At 43.8% G+C, this 26,452-nt stretch overlaps 3 protein-coding genes across 6 annotated transcripts; 1 reads left to right on the top strand and 2 right to left on the bottom strand.

Moving 5' to 3' along the window:
- Nucleotides 1-308: 308 nt before the first annotated feature.
- Nucleotides 309-4,404, bottom strand: LOC139624993 (epithelial-stromal interaction protein 1). 3 transcript variants are annotated; one of them, XM_071484515.1, is made up of 6 exons: nt 3,867-4,404; nt 2,435-2,493; nt 2,246-2,329; nt 2,081-2,157; nt 1,379-1,439; nt 309-1,254 (listed from the first exon to the last, which is right to left on the bottom strand). In XM_071484515.1, the coding sequence occupies exons 1-6, from the start codon at nt 4,250-4,252 to the stop codon at nt 1,115-1,117; spliced, it is 807 nt and encodes a 268-aa protein (XP_071340616.1). In that variant the 5' UTR covers nt 4,253-4,404; the 3' UTR covers nt 309-1,114. The 3 variants fall into 3 exon arrangements, 2 of the variants coding, with proteins under 2 accessions (XP_071340616.1, XP_071340617.1); XR_011691803.1 differs by having other exon boundaries at nt 1,167-1,254; nt 1,379-1,511; XM_071484516.1 differs by lacking the exon at nt 1,379-1,439.
- Nucleotides 4,405-5,099: 695 nt separating this feature from the next.
- On the bottom strand, nt 5,100-7,551 carry LOC139624989 (sarcolemmal membrane-associated protein-like). The gene has a single exon (XM_071484512.1). It carries the CDS (start codon nt 6,098-6,100, stop codon nt 5,351-5,353), a length of 750 nt encoding a protein of 249 aa, XP_071340613.1. The 5' UTR covers nt 6,101-7,551; the 3' UTR covers nt 5,100-5,350.
- A 9-nt stretch (nt 7,552-7,560) lies between these two features.
- LOC139624985 (polyhomeotic-like protein 3) lies at nt 7,561-26,431 on the top strand. Of its 2 annotated transcripts, XM_071484506.1 has the most exons (12): nt 7,561-8,082; nt 11,629-12,268; nt 15,606-15,758; nt 16,200-16,307; nt 16,803-17,010; nt 18,377-19,540; nt 20,072-20,424; nt 20,524-20,689; nt 21,330-21,441; nt 21,708-21,828; nt 24,069-24,363; nt 25,680-26,431. In XM_071484506.1, the coding sequence occupies exons 2-12, from the start codon at nt 11,648-11,650 to the stop codon at nt 25,832-25,834; spliced, it is 3,456 nt and encodes a 1,151-aa protein (XP_071340607.1). In that variant the 5' UTR covers nt 7,561-8,082; nt 11,629-11,647; the 3' UTR covers nt 25,835-26,431. The 2 variants fall into 2 exon arrangements, with proteins under 2 accessions (XP_071340607.1, XP_071340608.1); XM_071484507.1 differs by lacking the exon at nt 16,200-16,307 and having other exon boundaries at nt 7,562-8,082.
- Nucleotides 26,432-26,452: the final 21 nt, after the last annotated feature.

Raw genomic sequence — 26,452 nt, 5'->3', positions numbered from 1 at the left:
AAGTTTTTCCAGCTCAGCTTTTATTGTCATTTCCACACATACAAAAACCAACCATGACTGTCTCCTATTGAAAGTGTCCACACACACTGTAGTTTATTTTGCCTTGCTTTTTATACCATACCAAGTGTCAGGGAGCACGTGGAGAGAAACTACAAATGTGTGTAGTGTGATCAGAAGTTTGTGTTTGTTAAAAGATATGAATGAATTTCAAATCTTGAAGCTTAAGTAGGGATCTGAAAAGCAGGACTGAATCACAGTTTATCTTGTGTGAATAGATGTCAGTCCCCACACAACCACACACACAGCAGTGTTATTAAAGCTCAGTTTATTTCCTGTGGTTTTTGCTCTGGTCCAGGTACAAACGTGCTGTGGGTGTGGAACAGAGACAGAATAATTTACAGTGACAGCCCGTTTACGTCAGTTTACATTCCCTCCAATCATCTCTGTAATGCCTGTCTTATGTAACAGAGAAGAGTGGTGTGATGTGTTCATGGGCAACGCCTTAAAAAAAAGGTACAGGAGAGGAAACCGTCAATTAAATTAAACTGGCTGCTGCACAGGTGTACACTCCTCTTTGAATTTTCACTTGAACCGTGCTTCAGAAACAAATGAGTCTCCCATCAAAAATTAAAATACTACACGTTTATGTCGCATGTTGCTAAATACTACACTACCCAAGAGACACATCAACAGCAGAAGACTCCAGCTGGAGCTATGAAGTCAGACTTCTATGACTGTACCTCTTTGTTGTTGCAGAAACAAAACTCTGCACCATAATTATGGAACTGATCTAAATGTGATCTAAAAGCTTGGGTGAGTACAGGAGCCTGTGAAATAAAAAAAAATGTGATTTGCATGAGATAAAATGTGGCTGCCAAATGAATTTAATACTGTATAACCTGCAGAAAAGTGAGAAAATGTGTGTTTGTAATCTGGCTGAATGACCCTTTAAACTGTATGTTTTGTATATGACACACAACACTTAAAATATATATATGAGGCACAAACAGCCTTGTACAAAACATGAAATATAATGATATGAAATGTTTATGATATTGTCAATAATGATGTCAGAGAATATACACAAAAATCTGAAGATTGTACAACACAGGTTTCATGTAGATTTCTTCTCTAAATATGGGATTTTACTCCAGTTGCAGATAGTGTGAAGCGTTGAGCTGCCAGCATCGACAAGAGGAGACGTGACGCTCAGCTCATCAGGACAGGTGTTTGCTCCATCACCTGCCTCTTCATCTGAAACAACAAAAGACACACAATGAGTTCTCCTGTCATAAAAGTGAATACTAATACATTTATATAAAGACACTTAAAGGTGCTGCATGTGTCTGTTAAATAAATTCTGTCATGTTTGTGTCACCTGATGAATCTAAGTTCAGTGTTTCCTCTCTTTTAGCTCTGTGTTTGGTCTCCACCAGCTCCTGAGGGAAACATCTGGCTCTTTAGCTGCTGAATGATCCACCAGCTGCTCTCTGACTGTGTCTGTCTGAGGGCTGATCATGTAGTGATAGTTTGTTTGCAATTAACTACACTTATATCTCCACAACTTACTGTGATAATTTAACTGTCAGTTTTTTAATAAAATGTTATTTTATTATTATATTTTCATTTTTATTCCTCCCAGGCTCAAACTGATTATTCTTATTATCAGCTTATCATTCATCTATAAAGCAGTTTGAACTGCAGTAACAGAAAGTGTTGTACGATAAAGTCTATTATTGTGGTGCAAGGACAGTTAAAAAATTAAATGTTTGGTTAATTCTTATGTGATTACATGAACTTTTTAATTAACCCAAACTGTGGGAAAAAGATGGATTAACTATTTAAGTAGTCTTCAATTTAATTTCTCCAATATTTTATAGTTATATGATTTATCAGTAATATTGTTGTGGATGTGAAAGTATGTTCATCTGATTACTACAATAATTTGCGGTGTCTCGTAAAAGCCAATATGGGATGTTCATAGCTCTATAAAAAACTTTACTATCTAAATTAAATATATTAAAATTTATTTAGCAGTTGATGTAAAATATGAACATAAATGAGTTCTAAGTTTTCAGACCGGTTTCTGCTTCCTCTTGGCCTGCATCATTTCCTGCTGCTGCTTCAACCGAACTTCCTCCAGACTCATACAACCACCTGTTAACACACACACAATCAGAGAAAATACATCATAGTAAACAAACTAAACATTATAGATCTTTCTTTATGTGTGTGTGTGTCTCACCAACACTGCTGGGGTTAATGGAAACATAAGCCATTGCTCTGCTCAGGCGAAGCTCCTCCAAAGCAGCGAGCTCCGCCTCTGCCTCTGCTCAACCAATCACACAACAACAATTAACCCAAGGTGGGAAAACAGCAGCATGAATACCACATGGATCCATCCACACTGAAAACACACAAAACAATGACTCACTTCTCTGTATCTCTCTTCTCTTCTTGGGGTTCGGGGGGATGACAGTGAACGCTTTGTGACTGAAACAGCAAATGAACATTTTAGGCATCAGCTGATCCAGGTGTAAAAGCACAGGGAGACACGGTCAGGGAGCAGAGTCGATGCTCCAGGAGAGGATCGAACCTGCATCCTCCTACTTAAAGCTCCACCCAGTCTAAAGGTGGATGTCCATGTGTTTCTGATTATAAAGCAGCGGCATTATAAAAGAGGCTCAGATCCTCTCTTCTGATTGGCTGACTGACCTGTTGTCACTAGAGCTCCAGAGAGAAGCCTGAGAGAGGAGATGTAAAACTACATCAAAATAGTTTTAGCTTCTTAAAACCACAGATATATCTTCTTATGGATATCAACACCTAAAATAAAACACAGAAGAAGAGTTAAATATGGAGCTTTAATCAGAAACCTCTTTATTTTCAACAACCTGAGTCTTATCTTTGTCATTCTGGGAGTGAATTGGAGTAAAATGCTGCATTAAAAGTCATTAGTTGTTTCTGGATGTTTACACTGACGGTCACACAGTTCACCTGCAGGTCTGCCAGTGGGTGGTAAAGCATGTGGGACTAATCCACTGCAACAGATGGCCGCAGACAGCAGCAGGAAGCAGGACACTTCAGCTCTACACCTGCCTTTAATAGCAGCATCCTTGACATGTTTTCACCTCCACTCACTGGTCTGCACTGACTGAGGAGGCCAACACGTCCTCACCATCTTACAGGTGTCAGTGTCCCAAAGACTCCCAGATATTTAAAAGAAGTTGGCATCTTCTGTTGTGCTAAATTAAAACTAAAAGTAATCGTATGGATAATGACACAATATGTATATACAATAATATATTTGTTAGAGGTTAAAGTTAAAAATGTTCAGGTTAGAAATTCATCAGATATGTTTCATCGACAGATAAAAAAAATGAGGCTGCTTTAATGCATATATTATGGTCTTTATTTATTTATTATATTTCATCATTTATTAATTGTATTTGAGTTTTAGCTGTTTTTATTCCCTCCTATCTATTTCATTTGTTATTGTTGTTTATCTATGTTACTGTTTGTACCTATTTTCAGCCATTGTATTGGTTTTATTATTATATGTTTTGCATTAGTCTCAAAGTGTTTTACAGTTCGTATGTGTTCTGTCTTATTATCAGCTCTTTAGTCATCTGTAAAACTGAATAAAATGAAAACATTCATCATGTAAATCAGACACTTTGAAGAAAAGGCTCTTGAAGGCAAATACTCCCATGTTTACATTAGTTTAGTGATGATCCCTGTAAAGATTAGTGTGTTTTCATGTTGAGGACACAATAGAATCACAATAGAAAAGCCATGAACAGAATCAGAGAGTGGGTCCTGGTCTCAGCCGTCAGGGCCCCCGGGTGTCCCCCCCCCCGCCTCACCTGGTCTCAGCCCGGACGCTCCGCTGCTGACGCTGCCCCGGGCCGGAGCTCGTCTCCTGGCTCTGCGGGTTCACTGCGCCGCGTCTCCCGGAGCCGGTCGGGGGTTTGTCGGGGTTTGTCTTGGGCCAGTGTGGGGTCGGTTTGGGGGCAGCAGAGATGGACCTGGCCCTCCTGCTCTCGCAGCTCGGTCTGGAGGCGGTGGCCCTGTCGCACCTGTCCCTCCGCGGACACCTGGGGCAGCTCGACGCGCGGCCGTTGCGCACAGCGGGGACTCGGAGCTCCCTCCCGGCTCCGTTCACCGCCTTCAGCGGCACCGGTTTGGTTTTCTCCGCCGGTTTTCCCGTCGCCTCCACCGGTTTGGGTTTGATAACTTTAGTAGCTGGCATTTTATTTTATTTCAAAATAAAGCTCCCGTCTCCAGCCTCCGTCTGTGGAAGAGACGCGTCATCTTCTTCCGGTGTCAATTAAAACACAAAAACATAAAATCTCAACTTTACTTTCCGGTGATTCGGTTGCTATGGAGCTTTCGTCTTAACAAGAGTCAAGTGTAACGCAGCGGAGCATGGCATCCGGTTCCGACTTTCAAAATAAAGGTTTACACTAGAGGTTACCTTAAGCAAGAATTGTGCAGCTGGTAAATCTGCAGAAATGTTGACACGTGTTTAATGTTACTGCGGTGCTACTTGAAAGTTTCAACAACAGAAAACCAACAAACATGACATTATTATTATGTATTTAGTAATTTCATTTTTAATGTCCAAACAAAGAGGAGAACTTGTACGTGGCTGGTGTTTCAGTCGGTCTCAGATCCAGATCAGCAGCAGGCGCCCAGCCCGAGCTCTCTAAGAGGACGAGGGAAAACTCCCCATGAACCTGAGGAACAGGTGAGGAACATGGGGAGAAACCTCGGGAAAAGCAATTCGAAGAGAGATCCGCTCTCCTCGGACGGCTGGGTGTGTGTGTCTGTATATTTGTGAGGACCAGTTGGAGTTTTACACCAGAGAAGTGAGGAGACTTTGGCCTCACTTCTCTGGTGTAAAATCAAGTCTGAACCCTCAAACAGCTTTTTGAGAAAAGGCTGTTTGAGGGTTCAGAATGTGTCACCTGGTCTTCACAAGTATACATGTACAAATGCGTTTGTTTTCCTTTTGCTGAACATGGAGTTCTGGAGCCGGGCTTTAGAAGAACCTTCTGTGCCACTTCTTTTTCTTTTTTGAGACCTTTCTCGCCTTCATGGAGGTCCCAATCATCTCCCTCTCCTGGTCCTTCTCCTGCAGAGTCTTCACCAGGTCGTCCGTGGACTGAAGGAGGGATGACGTCTCCTCCAGACACTTGAGATGATTCTTCTCCAGCTGCAGGTCGACCTCCTTCACAGCATTTGTGCCCTGGTCAAGCTGAGCCACATGGAGAACTCTGGACTTCTCCAAGTCCTCCAGCAGGGAGGTTTTCTCCCTAAACCTCCCTAAACCTGCTGGTCTCCGCTCTCACTTCTTCCAGCTGGGCTCTGTGAAGCCCTGGATTGCTCTGCAGACTTCTTTGCATCCTCCTTTTCTTTCAAGAGCAGCCTTCATGTTGTCCAGGCTCCTCTGGAGCTGCTCAGTTTGAGCTCTCTCAAGCGCAAGATGTGCTTCCAGATCTGCCTTTGAGCGAGCCTCCAGCTCTGCAGCCTCTTTATCGAAGAGCTGCACCTTCAGAGAATGAGTGGTGGTCTCCAGGTTGGATTCAGCCACTCTGTGCAGCTGCTTCTCAACCTCCAGCTTCATCGCCTGCACTTCTTCTTGAAGGCCCTCCTTCTCTCTCTGCAGGGCCTCCAGTTTCAGCTGAAGGTCCCTGATGTCGGAGCTCTGCTGCTCCAGGTGGTTTTTGACTCTCTGCAGGATCCTCTTGCTCTTCTTCAGCTCTGGTTGCAGAGCCTCAGTGTCACTCTGTGAAGAGGGGAGGAGTTTAGCCTGAGCCTCGTCCAGCAGCAACATATCTCCCTCTCCATCTGCTTTTTCTGTTCCAGGAGATGCACCAGAGTCCTCTTGGGTTTCCTGGAGGACTCTCCCCTCAGTTCTGCTCTGGGTGAGTTTGGCTTCACTGTCCTGAAGCTCACACTTCACCTGTTCTTCCAGGCAGCTCAGGTAAAAATCTAGTTTAGGTCCCTCCATGTTTGAAGTTTTGAACCTATCGTCTTGTTCTCTTGTTCTTGGTGAGTCGTCACAGTGAAATCTGTATGTGCAGGTTATAATCATCCTTTGATCAGCAGAATGATGACGTAACTATAAGTAACATCATCATGGGTTCTATTACTGATCTCTTGTTGCTATTGGAAACCAGTTTGTTTATGTCTAAGGATTGAAACTGTAAATATCTGCCTTGTTGTTCAAATGGAGAGTTGGGTTTGTGCGCAATGCTGCCGGCCTTTTAAGATTAGCATTTTATTTTGAAGGCACAGCCTGCTGTTTCCGGTGTGGTCAGTGTGTCAGTGTTCAGTTCTGCAGCTGCAGATTAAACCCAGTGACGCAGCAGAGCGCTGGTTGGTGTTGATGCGCACAGAGTCCGGTCCAGAGGCGCAATCCGATTACTGTCACATGACCACGTCCCGTCAGATTATAGGGCACTTTTCAAAGTTGCATAGTTTTAAAAGGAAGAGAAACATCCAGAGCAAACAACAAAGGCACATTAAACAAATGACAGGGGGAAAACATTCATTTAACCTTTTAAATAAAAATGTTATAATTTAAATCAGTTGAAAAAGAAGCGATTTAAACTTTTAGTTTAATGATTTGGTGAGAGGGTCATACAGTCCTTCCACTCACACTTCAGGAATATTATGAATGAATATAAAGTCACATTTATAAAAGTTTACACATTTATAAAAGTTTACACTTTACATTCAGGATAAAGGATGATATATTATAGTGTCGGTATAAACTAAGTTACTTAAATCCACCACTTATTAAGGGCAACACTGAGGTATTTGGACCCTTGTTTACTTCTATTTTATGGTTTACTTAATAAATATAGGTCACTTTACTTTTAAATCCACTACATCTCACAGCTGTAGTTATGATTCATTTGCAGATTAAGATTTGGTCACAATGCATTTTAATAAATATACTGAATATGTAAAACTAGCTCCACAAGATCACGTTAAAATAAGATAATATATATAAATATTTTATATGTAATGCATCATAATTGATCAAAGTGTTTTCATTCTCTGCTACTTCACAGCAAACTCTGTACTGTTTTTATTTCTACATGTATTTGACTGGTTATGCTTTAAAGTGGATTTCACGTCTATAAACCGTGATTAATCTGTAAATTATGCTGCTGTGGATTAAAGCACTGAACAGTGAATTCAGCAGCTCAGATCAGCCATACACACTTTACTGCACCAGATATAGTCATCCATTTTTTATATATACTTAAAATGTCCTGAGTGATGGAAGCAGCACTTGTAGTATTTTTCCAGGGTTGCTGTTATTTTGTGAGCAGAGGATCAGCTCACCACCACCAGCACCAGCACCACCACCAGCAGCTCACAGCAGTCAGACAGCAGCAGCGCTGTGGCATCACTGTGTATTTGCACAGTGTGCATGGTGCAGCCTGGTTGTGAGTCAGGCTTGGCGGTCCTCCTGAGCTCTGAGTGGTGCTGTCTCGCCTCTGTCGCCCTGTGAAAACTGCCTTCCATTGCACTTCTCCACCAGCGGACCGAGCAGGCCCCTCGCAGCCGCTACACGGTGGCCCCGAGCCGGGCTGATTCCCACCACAGACCCGGCAGGTGTGACGGTGGTGGTACACCGGAGAACGGCGGGCAACATACCCCCTGTGGATGCCGGATTTACGGACTGCTCTGCGGGGTAACAAAAGCCCGGGCTGTGATGAAACCCTAAACAAAGTGCGACACACACAAGCCCATGCACATCATAAACGGGCCTGTCTGCTGTGCAACTTTGCGCCTGTGCCGCTGCGCAGGGGCGAAGCGCGGATAAACAGAGGTGAGGCTGGTGAGATTATTGTCTGGGGGAGGGTGACGCGCACTTCACAGCGGCCCCTGCGCTGTCAGACGAGGAAGTGAGGCTTCATACACGCCCATTTCAGCCTGTCGACCCCGCTGAAGAAGCCAGACCCGTTCATCAGATCACACCGCGGCACACTTCACAAACATGCGCCCACTGTCGGGAGCACGACGCCGGGAATAAGCTGCAGCACGACGCCGATTTCAGAGGTAGGTGCCCGGGGAGCTTCACGCATAACGTGGACATGACAGCCCTCCAAAATGTTATTATCGTGAGACTTCTCCGCTGTGAAGGCCTGTCTCCATCTTTTTTTTTTTTTTTTTAATAGTCACATGCATGATCTCCGGCCCGACTGCGCGCTTGACTCGTTTCTATCGCCGTCAGAATAAAGTGAGGCCGGCGCGTCCGGCGCTCAGGCCGCGGGCCAGATGTCAGCATCTGGCCGCTGTGCGTGGAGTGGCACCTGCCTGCGCGGTGATGTTGCGTGGATCCGGACCGAGTTCAGGCTGCAGAGGGATCACACCGAGCCCCCTGTTTACACGCAGCACACCCACCTCCACATGTCTGCAGCCGAACTGCTGAGACAACTTGGAGTGGGTTTCATTAGGCTGCTCCTCCTCTTCCTCCTCTTCCTCCTCTTCCACTGAGTACAAACTCCATACACTGATTCTAGACCTGAAACACTTGGTCTATCAATCGATTAGCAAATGATTATTGTTATATTATTTTTTTCTCCACAGACCAGACACATCCCACAGACCTTACTGTGGAGCCTGGGATGTGTTGGGATGGACATTTCCCACTATTACCAGTCATTTTATACACAGAATTATTTATAAATGAATGGAGAAACTCACTGGATGGACTCATCAATAATGGGAGCAACCATTAGTTGCATCCTACAATATTTGCATTAATGTTGCCTGTTAGTTTTGCATTAAATTCACTGGGTGTTTTCCATATAATGTAGTGCACCACATGTTCTGTAACACCACCTTCATATGAGAGTATTATAAATATGTCATAGTGATATTAGAAATATATTAGGATCCATTTAAATTCACTTTAAATGATACAATGGATGTGAAAGCTCAAAGAGGTCCATCCTTTATATCAGTCTGAAGGAGCTGACGATCAGTGTTGCCTCACTGCGTTGACCACGTTTGGTTTCACACTGGGAGGAGATTTCCCGCTTGTGGTTTCTGAACTGGTGCTTTTTAGTTCTGAAGCTGCTGCAACAGAAAGCTCTCATGTTTGGGGGATGGTTTATGTATCTTGAAGGACTTGTCCACGTATCTTTAAACTGGTTAACCGTTGACCTTTACAGAATAACTTCCTCATTTTGTAAAGGTCAACAGGATCTGGGGACGTTTGAAACCATCTGGACAAAGAAATGGACTCTAAACCATGATAATTAGAGCTGTGAAAAGTAAAAAAAATCTTACTTTGGTCTTTAAAGGTCCCATATTTGACACTCTTCCTGTGTTTTATTTGAAGTGTTGATCTCCTTAAGAAGATATTTGTGGTTTTAAGTGACAAAACCCATTTCTATGAAGTTTTACATCTCTCTCTGGCTTCTCTCAAGTAACAACAGGTCAGTCAGGAGAGCCAATCAGAAGAGAGGCTCCTCACCTCTCTTTTGTTTGACTGTTTTCTGAGTGATCAAAGAAAAACATTTGTTCCAACATCACAAAGTTGCAGAAGTCCTGACGGCTGGTTTTAAGGCTCAGTTTCTGAATACAGGCTGTGTGCATTTCTCTGTGGACTGAGGCTTTGATACTTTCACAGTATTAATATAGAACCTAGACCTGCTTTATAATCACAAACACATGGACATCTACCTTCAGACTGGATGGAGCTTTAACGGACGTGTCGTGGGTGAATATATCTATAATGTCAACGCTGAGAGTTTGTTTTCAGTTTCACTTTTCTTTGTGTGTGAGAAAATTTGTTGCTTGATTAATTAAAAAACTAAACCTTTGAAAAAAAAAGGTTATTATTAACTTAGAATCTTTTCCATATTATTGCAGTAAAGCCACTGGAGCTACAATAGAAAATATTTTCATTATTGATTAATATGCCAGTTGTTTTTCTTGATTGATTGATCAATCGTTTGGTCTGTAAGAAAATATATGGCGAAATAATCAAAATCGAACTTCAGAATTCAGATGACGGTGGTGAGATGTGGAGATAAGAGAGTCAGTGTCATTGTAAACTCAGTTACAGCACCACAGCGACACTGTAACCACCTGCTGGATGGTTTATCAGTTCTCTTTACAGTGTGAGCTCACAACAGCCGCTGCCATGGCTGCAATCCAAAACACACGGCTGAGGTTGACAGTCACAGTGTCATGTGTCAGTCAGTTTGCAGAGTGAAATTACAGCCAGTGGTGTTTTCCAAAACTCTCACCCCAGCATCGCTCGCGGCTCTGAGAGACGGTGATGAAGGGCAGCTGTCACATTATCATGTCCTCAAAACAAACCGTATTACATACAATACCAATAATTTATGTTCTGGATGGAGTTTTAATCCTCGGGTGTGGATCCACTTTCAGATTAGTCAGATATAATATTTATTTTAAGATTTTTTTTAGGCTTGTGACTCATCTTTGCTCCTCATGGCCGGAGGAAAACTGCTCCTAAGACGTCAGACAGGTTTTTAGAAACACCGCAGCCGTGAGTCAAATCTCCCCAAACAGACAGGGGATAAAATGTTTTTTTGATTTTCATGGTTAGCTGTTTGATTATCGTCTGCAAGTTTTATTTAATTAGGGCAAACACCTCATTTTACAGGTGTGTAAATTCCACTTTATTTCCAGATAATCTTGGAAAGAACCATATGATGTGATGCTAATTGCAGAGTGATCAGCTGGTACACCTCCAGCTATTCCTAAATGCTAAGCTAGCACAACCCTGACACTTTTGTTCAAAGGACAGAAGATGAGCTACACACGTTTACTAAATTTCAAATTATAAATAAATATGTTATAAATATTCACTGGGTTTTAAATTGAGCAATTCCTTTCATGTAAATTCACCTGGAAATTAATAATAAACTCAACACGACTGACTGAACTCACTAAAATAACACTCAGAACTTTGTATTTTTCCTTTATTTAGAACCAAACTACACTAGAACTCCTCTGACAATCAACAGCTTCTCATAAATTCAACAAAACTAAACTCTGACCAAAACATCTTTAACCTTGTTTTAACATTAGTACCAGATTACATCCTTCTTTCTAGGAAACTTTAAATCATTAGGACACCTGAAGGGCACTGAGAGCGCAGGCCCCCGCCAAGGCTAATGTCAAACAACATACACCAGACTTCATGGGAAAAAAAATCAAATTAATAGAAAATGATCCGGATCTGCCCCAAAATCCAGTGGGTTCTTCCCTGGACTACATCCCCTCACCGCACCAAGTTCAGTGGAAATAGGTTGAGTAGTTTTTGTGTAATCCTGCTGACAAATAAACAGACACCTCCACTATGGAGGCAATAACAAACCCGTAGACTAAAGGGTTGTTGTTTTATTTCTCTATGAATTAAGTGTCGTCTAATGCACACCTGGTACACAGAAGGGAAATCATATTAAAGGAAAGTTCGAATTTCTGCAGCCAGCCTGAGTTTATTGGCGATGCAGCACTTCAGTCATTGATGAATCCTGATTCCTATCTCTCTCTCTCTCTCTCTCTCTCTCTCTCTCTCTCTCTCTGTCTCTCTCTCTGTCTCTGTCTCTCTCTCTCTCTCAGTGTGCTTCAGTGTTGAAGGATGGACCGGGAGCTGGTCCGACAGACCCCATCAGACCACGGGGAGGCCACCAATGGAACCAGCCCTCAGACCTCCACCACCGCGCCTGACTCCTCCACCCCTATCACCCCCACCCCTCCTCGGCTCACCCCCAACCCCATGCTACTGGACTCCCCTGTGCCCACGCTAACCCCCACCACCTCCTCCCCTCCTCCCCCCCTCACCCCTGCTCCCTCCGTCTCTGCGACCCATGGCCCGAAGTCGGCAGCAGCCTCTCCCCACATCCTCGTCCCTGCTCCCCCTAAACTCACCTCCACCGCGACCCCCGCCCTCCGCACATACTCCCGCCCGATCCTTCCCTCCCCGACTGGCATCTCCAAAACATCTCCTTCCACACAGACCTCCGCCTCCTCCTCTCTTCTCCCTCCGTCCTCCCCCTCCTCCTCCTCCTCCTCCTCCCTTGCTGTAGCCAGCACTGCCTCCCCCCTCATCTCCTCCTCTTCTGCATCGCACAGCAACACCACCACCACGTCCACCAAGACCTCCACCAGCCTGACCAACGGGAACACAAGGCCTGTATCCACGCCGACCTCCACACCAATCACGCCCTTTCACACACCAGCCAGCCCACCTGGCAGACAGGTAACCGACGCACATACACACACTGAATTACTAGAGGACACACACTCATTTCCATGTGATCCAAAGACACCACATTCACTTGGGAAATACATTTATTTGCTTTCTTTCTCTGGGGGACAGGTAGCTTAGCTTAGCACAAAGACCGAAAACAGGAGGTGATAATGTCTGCAGACCAGCATCAGCATGGTTTCATCTCGCTAAAAACCAAAGAGTGAAGATGACACATTGTGGTTTTACAGGACGCCTACATGTTAGACGTTCTCTTTACTGGTCAAAGTGACTTTCATGCACAGTTTGGTTTTTGTGCAGATTTTCCAAAAGACACTGGTGGGTGGATTTTGACACATGTCATCAGAGCCAGGCGGCTGTTTCCTTCTGGTTCCAGTCTTTAATGCTAAGCTAATCTAACCAGCTGCTGGCTCCAGCTCATCTCACCCAGGAGAAGAAAGTTTTTAAGTCAAACTGCTGCTTTAATTATGTCCCTTTGCTTCATCAACAACAAAACACTGTAAAAGAGCAAGATATGGTTTCTTTTATAAGCTGGCTCAGTCAAACATAATGAATGGAGAAGAGGTTGTTATGTCAAGTGTATTATGGGAACTGTAGTTTCATTATATTTCTATATTCAGACGTTTCATCTTGTAAATTTCTAGCTGAATCGTCTTATTGTCAGTAATTGCAAAATCCTGCAGGAAGTCAAAGTGCGACTCTGCACACAGCAACTTCCTCATGCTTTGTTATTTTTGCTGAATTAATTAAGAAACTCTGCTTCGCTCAGTTCTAGTTTGTGTGTCGCTTTAGTTTTTGCTGTCGTGCTCTGAGGGAACGTTTCCTCAAAAAGCTGCAGCTGCTGTTTTAAAGGTGTGTTAGACAGACACGCTGTCTTCAGAGTAATGGACACAGCATCATAGACATATCCCATTAAAGGTCTACTGTGAGCCGGTGTCTCTCTCCCACTCTACAAACCTACAGCATCATGCAGACCAGAGAGGTGCCTCCAGTTATTACTGTGTGCCTAAAGCAATATCAAGGAGCAGCAGTGAGTGGTGCAGGGAGCGCTCTGCTCTGCAGACTTTTTATTGCCCTGGGTTTTCACAGCTTAATGAAGTAATGTCTGTACTCAGGGCTGAAAGAATGTACCAACAATGTTATTTTCTATTTTATTATTTTTAATTTTTTTACTATTTTTACTTCTAATATTTTACTAAAAGATGCTAGAATTGAATGGCGGTCAGAGATAAAACTGTGACGCACAGTGCTCTTTGTTGTAAAGATGCAAAAACAAGATTATCTGATAGAAAGCATTAGAAAATGAAGATGGTGCACAAGCAACAGAGGTTCATATATAAACCAAATCTACAGACTATAACTACATTTTACCTACTGTATTTTGTACATATTGTTATAGTATTGTCACAATATTTTATGTTAATATGTTAGTAGATTTCAGGTAAACACTCAGAGAAACCAAATTCTGCAAGGGTCCAAGTGGGCTTGGGGTGTGACTGAGGGCGTGCTTTGTTGTGACATCACAAAGTTCCAGAAGTCCTGACGGCTGGTTTTAAGGCTCAGTCTCTGAATACAGGCTGTGTGCATTTCTCTGTGGACTGAGGCTTTGATACTTTCACAGCATTAATATAGAACCTAGACCTGCTTTATAATCACAAACACATGGACGTCTACCTTTAGACTGGATGGAGCTTTAAAATCTTACTACTACTCCACATTCAGATGATTTGAAACTTAATCCTGTTCACTTCTGACCTTTACTCACCTGTACAAACAGATTACCACTCACCAAGAGGCCTGAACACATACAACATAATTTTAAACAAGAGTGGTAAACACACATCACAGTCTTATTTATAAATGATCTAAATGCGGTGATGAAATATTGTTGTGACGTAGAAGATAAAGTGTGTAGGTGCTGACTGACTCTGCAGCCGTGCACGGTACCTGCTGGTTGAGTGCGAGTCTGTCTCGGTCAGTGTGTGTCTGCGTCTGAGTGTGTGTTTGGGGTTACAGTTTCCTCTGTGTTTGCTTTCATCTGAGTGTTTCACATCCTTAGCCTCAGGTCACACCGATCTAACTTTGACTGCTTCGTGAATAAACGTACAACTGAACTGTGAACACACGCACACACACAATCCTTAACTGATGTACAGGTGCTACTACATGCATCTACCTCACTACCAGAGGGCCTTTATGTAAAACATGATCTCAGGGTGGATTTTCTTCACAGAATCAGGGACTTTTCACCACTTAACCAACTTTTTTATGCAATTAAAGTTTTTCTTCACTACAAATCTAATATTGTGAGCAACAAATATTCAGTCATATTGACTCTGAAAGGTTTTAGGGATGGGAGCTGTAGTCAGCTTGGTCTCACTGCAGTTACAATGGATCCCAGTGGAGTCCACAGAAATCTCTTAAACCAGCATAACCCACCTCTCCATCGATCCTCCTAATGTTTCAAATAATTAGTGCTTTGCTAATAATTTGCTAAATATTTTTCTTCAAATATATGACATATATAAATCCCTATGTCAAGAGTGGTGTTGCCATATATGTTACATATATACATCCTCTGGATATGTAGATATAAATTAACAACATGTGTCAAATACCCATAGAAATGTACATATATCAAATTTAACATTAATTGAATTTAACATAAAATTAACATATATATATGATTTTTTAAAAATAAATGTACATGAATTTTTATATGGCATAACATAATGTGACCATATATGTCAACAATATGTATTTAGTTTATAGATGCAAGTTTGTGAAAACAACATACATACATTTTTAGATACTAATATATGTTTTTCTTTTGGATTTCTTATTAATTTTAAACAGTCTGGCAAAGTGGTCTCAGAATATCTATACTATAAATATCGACATATATTAACAGGCTTTGGGATGGATATATATTTATGTAACACCTGAGTGTAAACATACATATTTGTGTGGGCTAAACATAGATGACATAATGTTTATACATGTGCTTTTATTTTATATTTATGTGTAGATATCTGTCATAGATAGAAATTCATTATATGTACATATATTACAGTTGCATATGGGGCAGTCTGTGCAGTGGATCCTGAATATTGTTGGTGTAATGATAATGAGGTCCAATCAGTGCGTTACAGCAGAGGTGGGCGTGGCCTCTGGAAACCAAATGATTTGATGACATAACAGACTTGATGAACCAGCTCATCATGAAATTATGAAAACATCCTGTCGAAACTTACAGTTTTTGTTCCAGCATGTCTCTAAACGTCCTCCTCCTCCTCCTCCCAACCCCCCCTCCCCCTCTTTGTTCCAGGTATCACAGGCTCATCCTGTGGGCACACCTGGTCTTGTGCGAGCCAATCAGAGCCCCTCACCTGTCAGGCAGAGGGTATCCCAGCAGACATTGCTCCTAGGGAAAGGTCTCAAAGGGTCTGGCCAAGACCAGGTGCTGCTTAGAGCTCAGATGGTAAAAACACACACACACACACATTTACATAGATTTCTACATGTAATTTGGATCTGGAGTTGTAAAGATGACCAGTATTAAAATGAGGCAGCGCTCAGGAGGAGGTCGGAGTTTCATGATACAAAAAAAAAAAACACAAAAAAACAAAACACTGTAAAAATAAAGGACAAGAAAAGGAGCGGCTAAGAATGGTGGTAGAAAATGTTTTTTTGTTTTCATGAAGAGAGAAAATTGAACCCAGTTGTGCAGACAGTGATTAAGAGGAGATGTAATGACTCACTCAACACACACACACACACACACACACACACACACACACACACACACACACACACACACACACACACACACACACCTTCAGTGCTTGACTGTGATCAGACTCTGTGCTTTAATCCCTCCTCTCCTCTGTTATTCCCTCCTCTCCTTCTTTCCTTCCTGCAGCTGATTCTTACGTCTGCTATGCGACCTGCCCCATCTTCCTCCTCCTCTTCCTCCTCTTCCTCCTTCTCCTCCTCCTCTTCCCCATTCTCTAACCCTGCTTCCTCTCAGGTGAGCAGCCGAGCACATTTGACTTTTTGGGCCTGATTTTCTTACTGCTTCACACTGCAGATGTTTACGATTATAACGTGGGCAGATTTAACTTTAATTCTAAGTAATTAGTAATTTTTCAAACAGGTTTCAGACAAGGAAGCAGCTTCTAGATCATCACAGTGAACAACCCTAACCCTTTTTTTTTTTTTGTTTGGGCTGAAACCACCTTATTCTGATTATCCTTGATTCATCGTTTGTCTAATAAATATCATTAAATTGTGAAAAATACAATTTAGAGCATCTAAAACTCAAATAGATTCAGTTTACTAGAATATGTGACAAAGAAAAGCATCAGAGGATGGGAGGCTTTGCTGCGCCTAGTAACGGCTGCTAAGCTTTGATTGGACAATGACTCTTTTTGGGAGGGGTTTAGCGACCACCTTGAATCAAAGCAGAGGTGAACAGATGTGTTTGAGATCTAACTGAACGTCTTTCTCTCCGTCTCCTCTCCAGCGCCAGAGTCTCACCCTGAGGCCTCCTCCCCCCGGGGCCCTCACCATCCCCCCCTCCCTCCCTCTCAAGCCCCTGTCCTCAGCCCCGCCCCCCCTCTCTCGCCCTCACGCCCCGCTCTTCCCACCTCTCAGGCCGCGACCGCAGCCCAGCACCACGGCAACGGAGAGCCCGACCACGCCCAGCCGCCACCTCTCCGTCCCGCCTCCAAGTAGGTCCCAGAGAGAACAGGAACAGTGGGTGTGGTCATGGTGGAGGGTTGTGCTCTTCGGTTTGTCCATCTCAGGAGCAAAGTTTAGTTTCAGTCTCAGCTATAAATAAAAAAACTACATTTGCATAGATCACATAATAAAGCACTGATGAATATCACTGTGGTGTCTTAGGCCTCCACTGCAAGCGAGTAAACACAGATATAAACAACACTGGGATTAAAACACAGATGTTTTATGAGGAAGGAAATGCCCTCGACACGTTTGTTAAAGCTCAGTGATGCACTAAACCCCACGAGGCTCCGCTCAGGCAGCTGTAGCCTGCAGACGAGAGCGTTATTATCTTTTATCAATTCAGGGAAAGGGAGCAGACAGACAGGAGACGCAGTTTACAGATACTTTACTGAGTCGAATAAAAAGAAACTGTAAAACTAGAGGGAGACAGAAGTAGGAGTAAAGCATGGCCCTGCTTTCCCCAGTGAAAAGTACATTAACACAATTATATGGTGATATACAGTAAATAAGCCTTAGCCTCCTGAAAAAAGGTTTTATGAAACCAGAATATAATTATCACACAAACACAGACACACAAAGTGGTTTGCCAACAGTTAACCACTAGTTTGCATAAATTCACCAGTTACTCACCTGGATATTTGACTTTTCCCAAAGGGGATGAATAAATTATTGATCTATCTGTGTTCAGCCTTCTGCAGCAATAATCCATAATGTTATTTAGTCAAAAAAAAAAGAAAAACAAAAAAGGGAAGAACAGGGTCTGATCAGCGCTAAGTAATGATGTTTTCATTTTCATTTTTATGATGAATTCACTGTTAATAAAACTAGAACCTCCTCGCGGTCGTATCCCTCCACCAACCAGTCAAGTTGCAGGAAATCTAGTCCCAGTCTCTCCTTCCTGAGGTGATGGTTTTGCTGAACATTATGATGTCACAATGAAGTTGACCTTTGACCTTTTGGATGTTAAATGTCATCACTTAATTTTATCCTCATCATGTTTTGTAAGACCACTGTGACCTCGACCTTTGACCTTTGATCACCAAAATCTAATCAGTTCATCCTTGAGTCCGAATGAATGTTTGAACCAAATTTTGAGGAAGTTCCCTCAAAGTGTTACAGAGATATTGAGTTTACAAGAATGGGACGGACCAGAAACATGGCCACAGCTGCTGTCGCCATGGAGACACAACGACAACAACAAAAATAGAGGAAACATGCTCATCACATGTTCTACGAGCCTGATCTGACGCCTCCAAACGCAAAGTTATTATCATGAAGTTTGGGAACCAGCAGCTGGTTTCTGATCATACACCTGTAGCTCACCTGTGTTTCTCCACACCTGTCCTCCTGCAGCTCTCTACTCCCCGGTGCGAGCCGTCCCTCTGAGGCCCAGGCTTCACTCTCCAAACGGCCACAGAGCGCCGCCGCCTCGACAAACCTCTGCCCTCCAACCAATCGCTGCTGCTCCCTCCAGTCAGGCGTCCCCCATCGGCAGGCCGCTGGCCGGACTGAAGAGCTGTCCGTTATCTCAAGCTATGCTCGGTCCCGGCCAATCCCAGCACGGCTTGTTGTCTGTGTCCAACCCCATGTCTGCTTCTTCCCACTTTGAGCGTTCGCCGCTGTCCGCAGCGAGGCAGCTGCAAAACATCGCCCTCTCTTCGAGCCGCCAGACTCAACCTGGAACGTACGCCCACGCTGCGGTGCAGTCGCCGCCTCCTGTTGCAGAGCTGCCTGAGCTTTCCAGCCAATCAAAGAGGACTTTGAGCAGTGACGAGATGCTTCCTCTTCCTCGAAACCCCTCACTGCCAAAAACGACCTCTCCTCTGCCCTCGCCTCCGTCTCTCCTGAGTCCGGCCTCTCCTCCGAGTCAGGCTGGACCTCAGTCACAAACTCTGGTCCAGAAAGGAGAGGCGAAGGAGAGCGAGGAGCAGAGGGAAAGAGGCCGAGGGGTGAGACAGGGAATCAGAGACGAGGAGAATGTGGCTAAAGACCTGAGGGTGGAGAAAGACGACCAAAGAGAGAAGGTGAAGGAGGAGAAACAGAGGCTGACGACCGAGAAGGAGATCAGTCAGAAAGAGCAGGAGGCCGAGGCCGGCAGAGAGGAGGAGCAAATGGAAGTGACAGAGGAAGGCCAGAGCGAGAGAGAGAGGAGAGACGAAGGCGAGGAGAAGAAGATGGAGGAGGAAGAGGAGGCAGACACCGCCATGGACCAGTCTGAGAAGCTGAGCAGTCAGGTTCTCCATCAGCACCAGAACCCGGATCCTATCCCAGCACCTGACACTGTTAAAGACTCCAGCGAGGAATCCAAACCCATCCTGGGTCTTACGTCAACCTCAGTCCCGGTCCAGACCTCAGTCCCCGTCCCGGCTTCAGTCCCAGCCCCCGTCCCAGTACCGGCTCCAGTCCCAGAGGTCTCCGTCCAGAGTCAGAGGCTACAAGAGCCTCATCGAGACCTCCAGCCCGTCGGTCAGGAGGACTTCTGCGAGAACATGTCGACCCAGTCCGACAACCAGTCAGGTACCTGCACCACACGTCTGTAGACCACAGATTAACCACAAAAACAAACTCTACATTGGAACAGGGGGGGCCCAGTCACATCTGGTGTCAGTAGATCTGAAGTAAACTTAGGTTAGGGTTAGTTACTGGAAGCCAACAAAGAGACGCTGATGCTGCGTTCATGGACAAGCTTTAATTTTAAGAAGAAGGAGAAAAAAGTGATTCCATTTCCATTTAGCTAAACGTTGTTTTGTGGAATCATCTGAAAAACCACAACTTTTTTCCAACTTTTCTGGAAATTCACGTGTTTCCATGACGTGTTTTGAAGCTCACAATTTCAAATTGGACGTTGACTAGATTAACAGAAACACACCTGCTGACAGTGGGTCGATTATATCAATAAATAAACTCTGATAGATCTTCATCACACACCTTCAAAATGAAATAGCAAAATTAAAAAAGGTATTTGAATGCGTCCGTAGGTGCAGTGAAACAAAAAAGGTGTTGATTGATTATTGATTACTGATGTTATCTGTTCTCGCTCTCTTCCAGCGCTGTCCAGCCTCTCCTCTCAGTCTCCCCCCTCCTCGCCCTTCGTCACCCCCTTGCCAGAAAACCCTCCCCCCCTCCTCCCAGCTCAGACCGTCCACCCGACAGATCTGGACCTGTCACGGCACGAGCCCGAGAAAGTTGACAAAGTGGTCGAGGACTCGCAGCACCCAGCTGAGACCGAGACTGAGCCCGAGCCCGAGCCCGAGCCCCTCGGCCAATCGGAGGACGAGTCCGAGAGCTTCAGCCAATCGCTGAGCAGCCCCTGGGAGCCTAAGGCGTGGCCCGAGGGACGACAGGTTCTGACCCACCTGGTGGAGGGGTTTGTCATCCAGGAGGGGCTCCAACCTTTTCCAGTATGGACACATAATAATAATAATAATAATAATAATAATAATAATGATGTGACAGCCACAGGTGGTTGCGATGTGTTTAAGTACCTTGTCGTCGTGCAGGTGAACCGCTCGTCCCTGCTGGTCCCAGAGCAGGTGACCAAACCACAGGAAGTGAACGGGACCAATGGCAGAGCACCGCTGCCCGTGACGGACACGATAAAACAGGCCGAGCACTCGACTGACTCGGACGAGGAGGAGGGAGGAGACACGGACGACCCCGGCACCAGTAAGAACCAGTTACCTCCACAGCAGGCTGGTGTTTCAAAAGGTCGCCTCAATGCAACAGGAGTATAAACTGCTTTAATGTCTGACCCCCAGGGGTCCTTGAGGGTCCTCAGCAAAAAGATGATAATTATTTTCACTATAATTCCATCACAAGTAACATATGAATATTTTGGTCATGGGTTTCAAACACTTTATGTAATAACAGACTCTAAAGGTAAAAATGTGATCAGATGAGGGTCTGTGGTCTAATTTGTGTCAGTTTAGTGATTTAGTTATTTTTGGCGGGTTTTGAAATCTTGGTCTGACAAGACAAGCAGCTTGATGACATTCAGTTGGGCTTCAAATGATTTTAATTGCCATGTTTAACTATTTTCTGATATTAATCAATGATGCAGGTTAATTGATAATGAAAATAATAGTTAGTTGCAGCCATAGTCGCCTCTATAAGGAATATTTAGACACTTTCTGTGTTGGAAACACAGAAACTCTCAAGTCCAAAGGTCTGGTGTCAGTGGTTGATCCTCCTGCTATTAAAGATCCAATGACCTGGATAAACATCCTTTTCTCTGTTGCATATTTTAGATTAAATTCTGAAGTGCTCTCAGATAAAACAGTTGACAGTGAATATGTTTGTCTCTCAGGGTCGGGTCACAGGGACCGAACGGTGCTGCACTGCCAGTTCTGTGGGAAGAGAGGCCACGCACACAACTTCATGCGGTCCAAGCGCTTCTGCTCCACTTCCTGTGCACGCGGGTGAGACCTGATTTCATTGGCTTAGAAGCGAAAGAAAACAGGAGGAAGGGGGGGCAGCTGAGCTCCGATGTCATGTGACCATGAGGCTGTTTGTCAGAGTGGCAGTGCTTTGTGTGCTGCTGTCACGGCAGCAGTGCCGGCAGGATGTGGTGCAGAGACACAGGTGTTAAATGCAGATATGAGTGTGAATCAAAGAGAAGAATGAGGAAACATCACCACGTCTTCTTGTCTCTCCCTCTCTCTGCCTCTGTGCGTCTCTCTGTCAGGTTTAACGTTCGTCTGACGAAGCGTCTGCGGGCCCTCAGCGCAGGCAGCCGCTCAGAGAGGCCCCGACCGGCTCTGAACAGGGCCGAGTCTGTGCCTGGGAAACCACTGTTACTGCGGCTGGTACGGACCCTGAACTCACCACCACTTTAAAACACTGTGCACCGACACTGTATGAAGCTCAACATGATAAAAGCTGGAGTTCACATAATTCACTTTATTTCACTCAACCTGCAGTAGAATGTACATTTACACTAATTAAGGCTGCAACTAATCTCATTATTGCCTGTTTTTCGATTAATTGTTCAGTGTATAAAATGTCAAAGTAAGTGAGAACCTCATCCAAAAGGGACCAGAGGACAGTCGGTCCCCCTGGACTCAGGTCCTGGGTCAGGTCTTGGTTGCTAGGAAACCAGGAAGACCTCCAATGTCCCACAGCGATGAGTCCAAAACTCAAAGATCTTCAGTGATATAAAACAGAAAAGCAGGAAATCCTCCTGATTGAGGAGCTTAAGATGAATAAGATTAGTATTTCTGATATTACTGTAATCCATTAATCATCTAATCGTTTCAGTGTCCGTCCTGAACCCCACACAAATCCACATCCAAAGAGAAAAGAAGCCACAGAAATACCAAAGATATTCACCAAACAGAGAGAACTGACTGTTAATCAAATTTAACAGGTGTTTATATCATGTGTTCATGTAAAAAACTGTTTATTGGACGTGTTTTTAACTCTCAAATATCAGTATTGGCCTCTGAAATCCTGTATCGATTCACACAAGGAGAGGATTTAGCATGTTAGCATTTAGCATGCTTGCTCATGAGCTAGCAGTGTGATACATGTGTGCATCATGCTAATGTAACATGTTTAGCTTAGCATGTTGTCCTGCGTTCTAACATGTGATAACTGACTGTGGAACACTCACCTGCTGAGGACGTGAAAGGTTTGTAGTTTCCCTCCAGAGAGCAGAGTTAGCGGCCATCTTGGATTCAGTCACTGTGGTTTCCATCAGTCACATGACGTCGATTCATGGAGGGAAAGGTGTAAAAATATCCTCAGGAGCCCACGTCCTCCCACTGTCCGTCTGTTTGTTCAGCCTGTTCCAGACACACGCCTAAACACACTCACACAGGTGTTCACTGAACGAGCAGCTGTGACTTCTGGGATATGAAGTTTAAAGGGTTGTTCTCTTTCTGGAGCACATTTTAAACTGCCTGGAGAAACAGATTTTTACTTTTTGAGGGGGAGGATAGTTTATTAACCTCAGGAGAGTTTGTTGTCTGGAATAAACTTAGACTTGGTAGATATTTTATAAGCTGCTGCAGTTTTTTTAGACTCAGTATAAATACATTTGGTTCCTTCTCTTTTTTAGTTCCCTAGAAGAATATTATTCCTGGCAGCAGAGAGAGGCTTTGAAGCAGCATCTGGACTTTCATGATGCAAAATAAAAATCTGGTCAGTTCATTTAATCAACAACGTGTTACTGAGGAGAGCTAAAGTCCCACCTGTGTGTGGATTCAGACACTGAAAACTTGTAGAAACTCTTCATCTGGAGTTTTTCTTGACGTCACTGGAGCTGAATGAAACCACTGCTGACCTCGAGTGGCCGTCAGAGGAACTGACTGAAGATTTCTTCTACTTAGTGAGGGCTAAGTGAGAGTACATTTACTCAGGTACTTGAGGTACTTTTACTGGAGTATTTGCATATTGTGCTACTTTAAACTCCATTATTTCACTTTTTTTATTTCTTTGGCAGCTTTTGTTACTTGTTACCTTTCAGATTAATATTTTACAGTAATTTTAATATGAAATACAACACATTTCTATACATTAGACCAGTTGTTTCTGAACTTTTTTTTTTTTTTTTACAGAAAAGCAGTGTGTAGTTGTGTAGTTTGTCATGTTTCAGATGTCGATCAGTTGTCAGCAGTTCCTCCAAAAAGAGATTCTCCCTCTAAACTTCTCACATGGTTTAATTTCAATAAATGTAGAAGTAAAATGATCCAATATCTCACCAAGAATTCAAGCTCACCCTCCTCCATTAATCATGTCACGACCCCTCAGGTTTATCTGGTGGCCCTTTGGAGGGGCCCGACCCGTAGTTTGAGAACCATTGGACTAAAGTACCAAACTCAGGCAGCTACAACAGTAAAATGCTGCAGTTGCAGGAGTCAGTATTCTGCAGAAGTGCTTGTACTTTAGATACTTCAAGGTTATTCAGCTGATAGTACTCATGTACTTTTACTTAGAGTACTGATGCAGTATCATATTAATACTACATTTATTCAGACATTTAAGAGGCAAACATTTAACTGAGCAAAACACTGAGGGATGAACTCACCTGTCTCCTCACCTCCAGCCTCGTGATCTGTGGAGTGCCGGTCGGCGCGAGAAGGAGGGCAAGGAGAAGGTGGTGGCGGCGGAGGAGGAGGAAGAGGACATGGAGGGAGGAGGGGAGGAGGAAGAAGACGACGACGGAGGAGAGGAGGATCCTGCTGTTGCCATGACAGCGAGGATGGAGCGTCGGGTGTCTCGGAGGGCGCGGAGGGCGTCTGCACCCGCCATGACCACCTCTACGCCCACCACCACGTTCAAACCCGCCCCCTCTCAGTGGAGCGTGGAGGAAGTGACCGCCTTCATACACACACTGCCAGGTGAATACCAACGAGCCTGTTCATCAGTTGGTCTCAGTCAGAGCTCCTCCTCCTTCAGATCTCTCAGTTTGATTTATTTAAACACTCGTGTCTTAATCGCCAGCAGATGATGGAGGGTGGGTGGAGCTCATTCACCACTTCTCCGTCTCCCGTCGTCCAATTAAGTGTTTCACAAATTAACCACTGGGTGAGGTAACGTTAACCAGCAGCTGTCAGTCTGAGATCACTGGGAAACATCTGGAAGCTGCAGGTCACTTCAGACGTTAGTGTGTTTCACAATATGTTTAAAAAGTTGTGGAGCTCGAATGTCTTTTCCAAATTAAAGTTCATGAAATAAAGTTCAGATTAAAAAATGACTGAAATCAGGCTTTAAAAGCAATTGGAACAACATGAGACTGAAATATAAAAACGCTCCAAAACAAACCAGTTGAGCAGGAAGCTTCTGCACAGTATGTTTACATGTGCATGAAATCATATGTTGCTAATGTTTAGAATATATAAGAATAAAACCGCAGGTCTAAAACTGCGTCGGAGGATAAACAAGATGACGAATGTGACTGAAGATATTGAAACAAGCTGCTGTGTTTCTCCCACACAGAGGCAGAGCGCTTGTTTTTATCTTCTTGTACAAGTTGACAAGCGGGTTAGTCGCTGCTCTGCACTCATGCAACAAAAAAACCAAACTCAGGATTCACAGGATGGAAAAGTGCCGGACATTGAACACATCAGCGCCGACACTGATTCAGCGTCACTGCACTGCAGCCAGTCACTTCTGCTCCACACTTACAGCAAAGAGGAGGACATGATGATATTAACTTAAATCACCTCATACTCTATATTTATGCTTTTCCATCCATTTTTTCATACTTGAACCACCTCAGAATAATACGTCCACGAGCACTTGAAGATAAACTGTTCATTTTTCCACTGTTCCACAATACGTCAGACTGTTGCTGCTCAGTGGAGCTGCAGTGACGAATAGATTTTTAAAGCCAAAGTGCAAAATAATCTCTGGTTTCAGCTTCTCAAATGTGTGGATTTTCTTCTTGTCTCCATCATATGTGACAGAAATTTAAAAATCTTTAGAAGAAGTTCCAGTTTTTCACATATTAACGATTAATGAATAATAAAATATATAATAAAGTCAGAACAGTATCATGTAGATTTAAGGAGCCTGGACTAAACCAGGAAAAACAGCCCTTTCTCAAGGTGTTTCCCACCTCTTTCCCAGTGCATGCTGGGATAGGCTTTAGCCCCATGTGTGTTTTAACTGGTGTAAAAATCAGCTCTAACCCTTGTTTTGCTGTCGTGCTCAGGCTGCAGTGACGTGGCGGAGGCTTTCCGGCTGCAGGAGATCGACGGCCAGGCTCTGCTGCTGCTGACCGAGGACCACCTGATGACCAGCATGAACATCAAACTGGGACCAGCTCTCAAGATCTGCGCTCACATCAACGCCCTGAAAAACCAGTGAGAGAGAAGAAGAAAAAACACCAAGAGAGAAAAAAGAGAAAGTCTGAGGGTCGACGTGGAAGGAAAACAGGCAATAAAGACGTGGGGAGGGGAGGGGGACGAATTAAAGATGAAGAGAGAGTTTGAAAACAAAAGCTTGACACCAAGGATGACAGAACAAAGTCACTAAAAGAGATTCACGGTAATTTATGAGATTATAAATCGAGGTGTGGCCTTAGCAGACGGGAACAGAGGAGGTGTGCAGAAGCATGAAGATACCAGAGTCCAGAAGAAATTCAGTCCGTTTTGGGCCCTCTGACTGTAGCAGGAGACCTGGGGGGGGGGGTTTTGTAACTTTGTGTATATTTTACATGCCGCTGGAGAGTGTACATTTGAAGCTATTTCCCGAAGGATTTTGAACATTTAATATATAAAATTTGTCTATTTAGTTTTTTTAGAACGTGACGTCACTGACAAATCTATCCAGTAGCTAACATAACCGGTGTGTGTGAAAGAAAAAATAATAATAATACGTAGACTTTGTAAGTGATTAATGAAAGTTTAATGTTTTATATCACTATATTCTGTGGATTAAAAAAAAAGTCACTATCAGGGTAGAGACTGGTGTCTTTAATCGTCA

The sequence above is a fragment of the Trachinotus anak genome, unplaced genomic scaffold, assembly GCF_046630095.1.
Source record: "Trachinotus anak isolate AG129_WGS33_773 ecotype Australia unplaced genomic scaffold, CSIRO_AGI_Tana_v1 ptg000009l, whole genome shotgun sequence".
NCBI classification, from domain to species: domain Eukaryota; kingdom Metazoa; phylum Chordata; class Actinopteri; order Carangiformes; family Carangidae; genus Trachinotus; species Trachinotus anak.
This window is presented reverse-complemented; position numbering and strand designations above follow the sequence as displayed.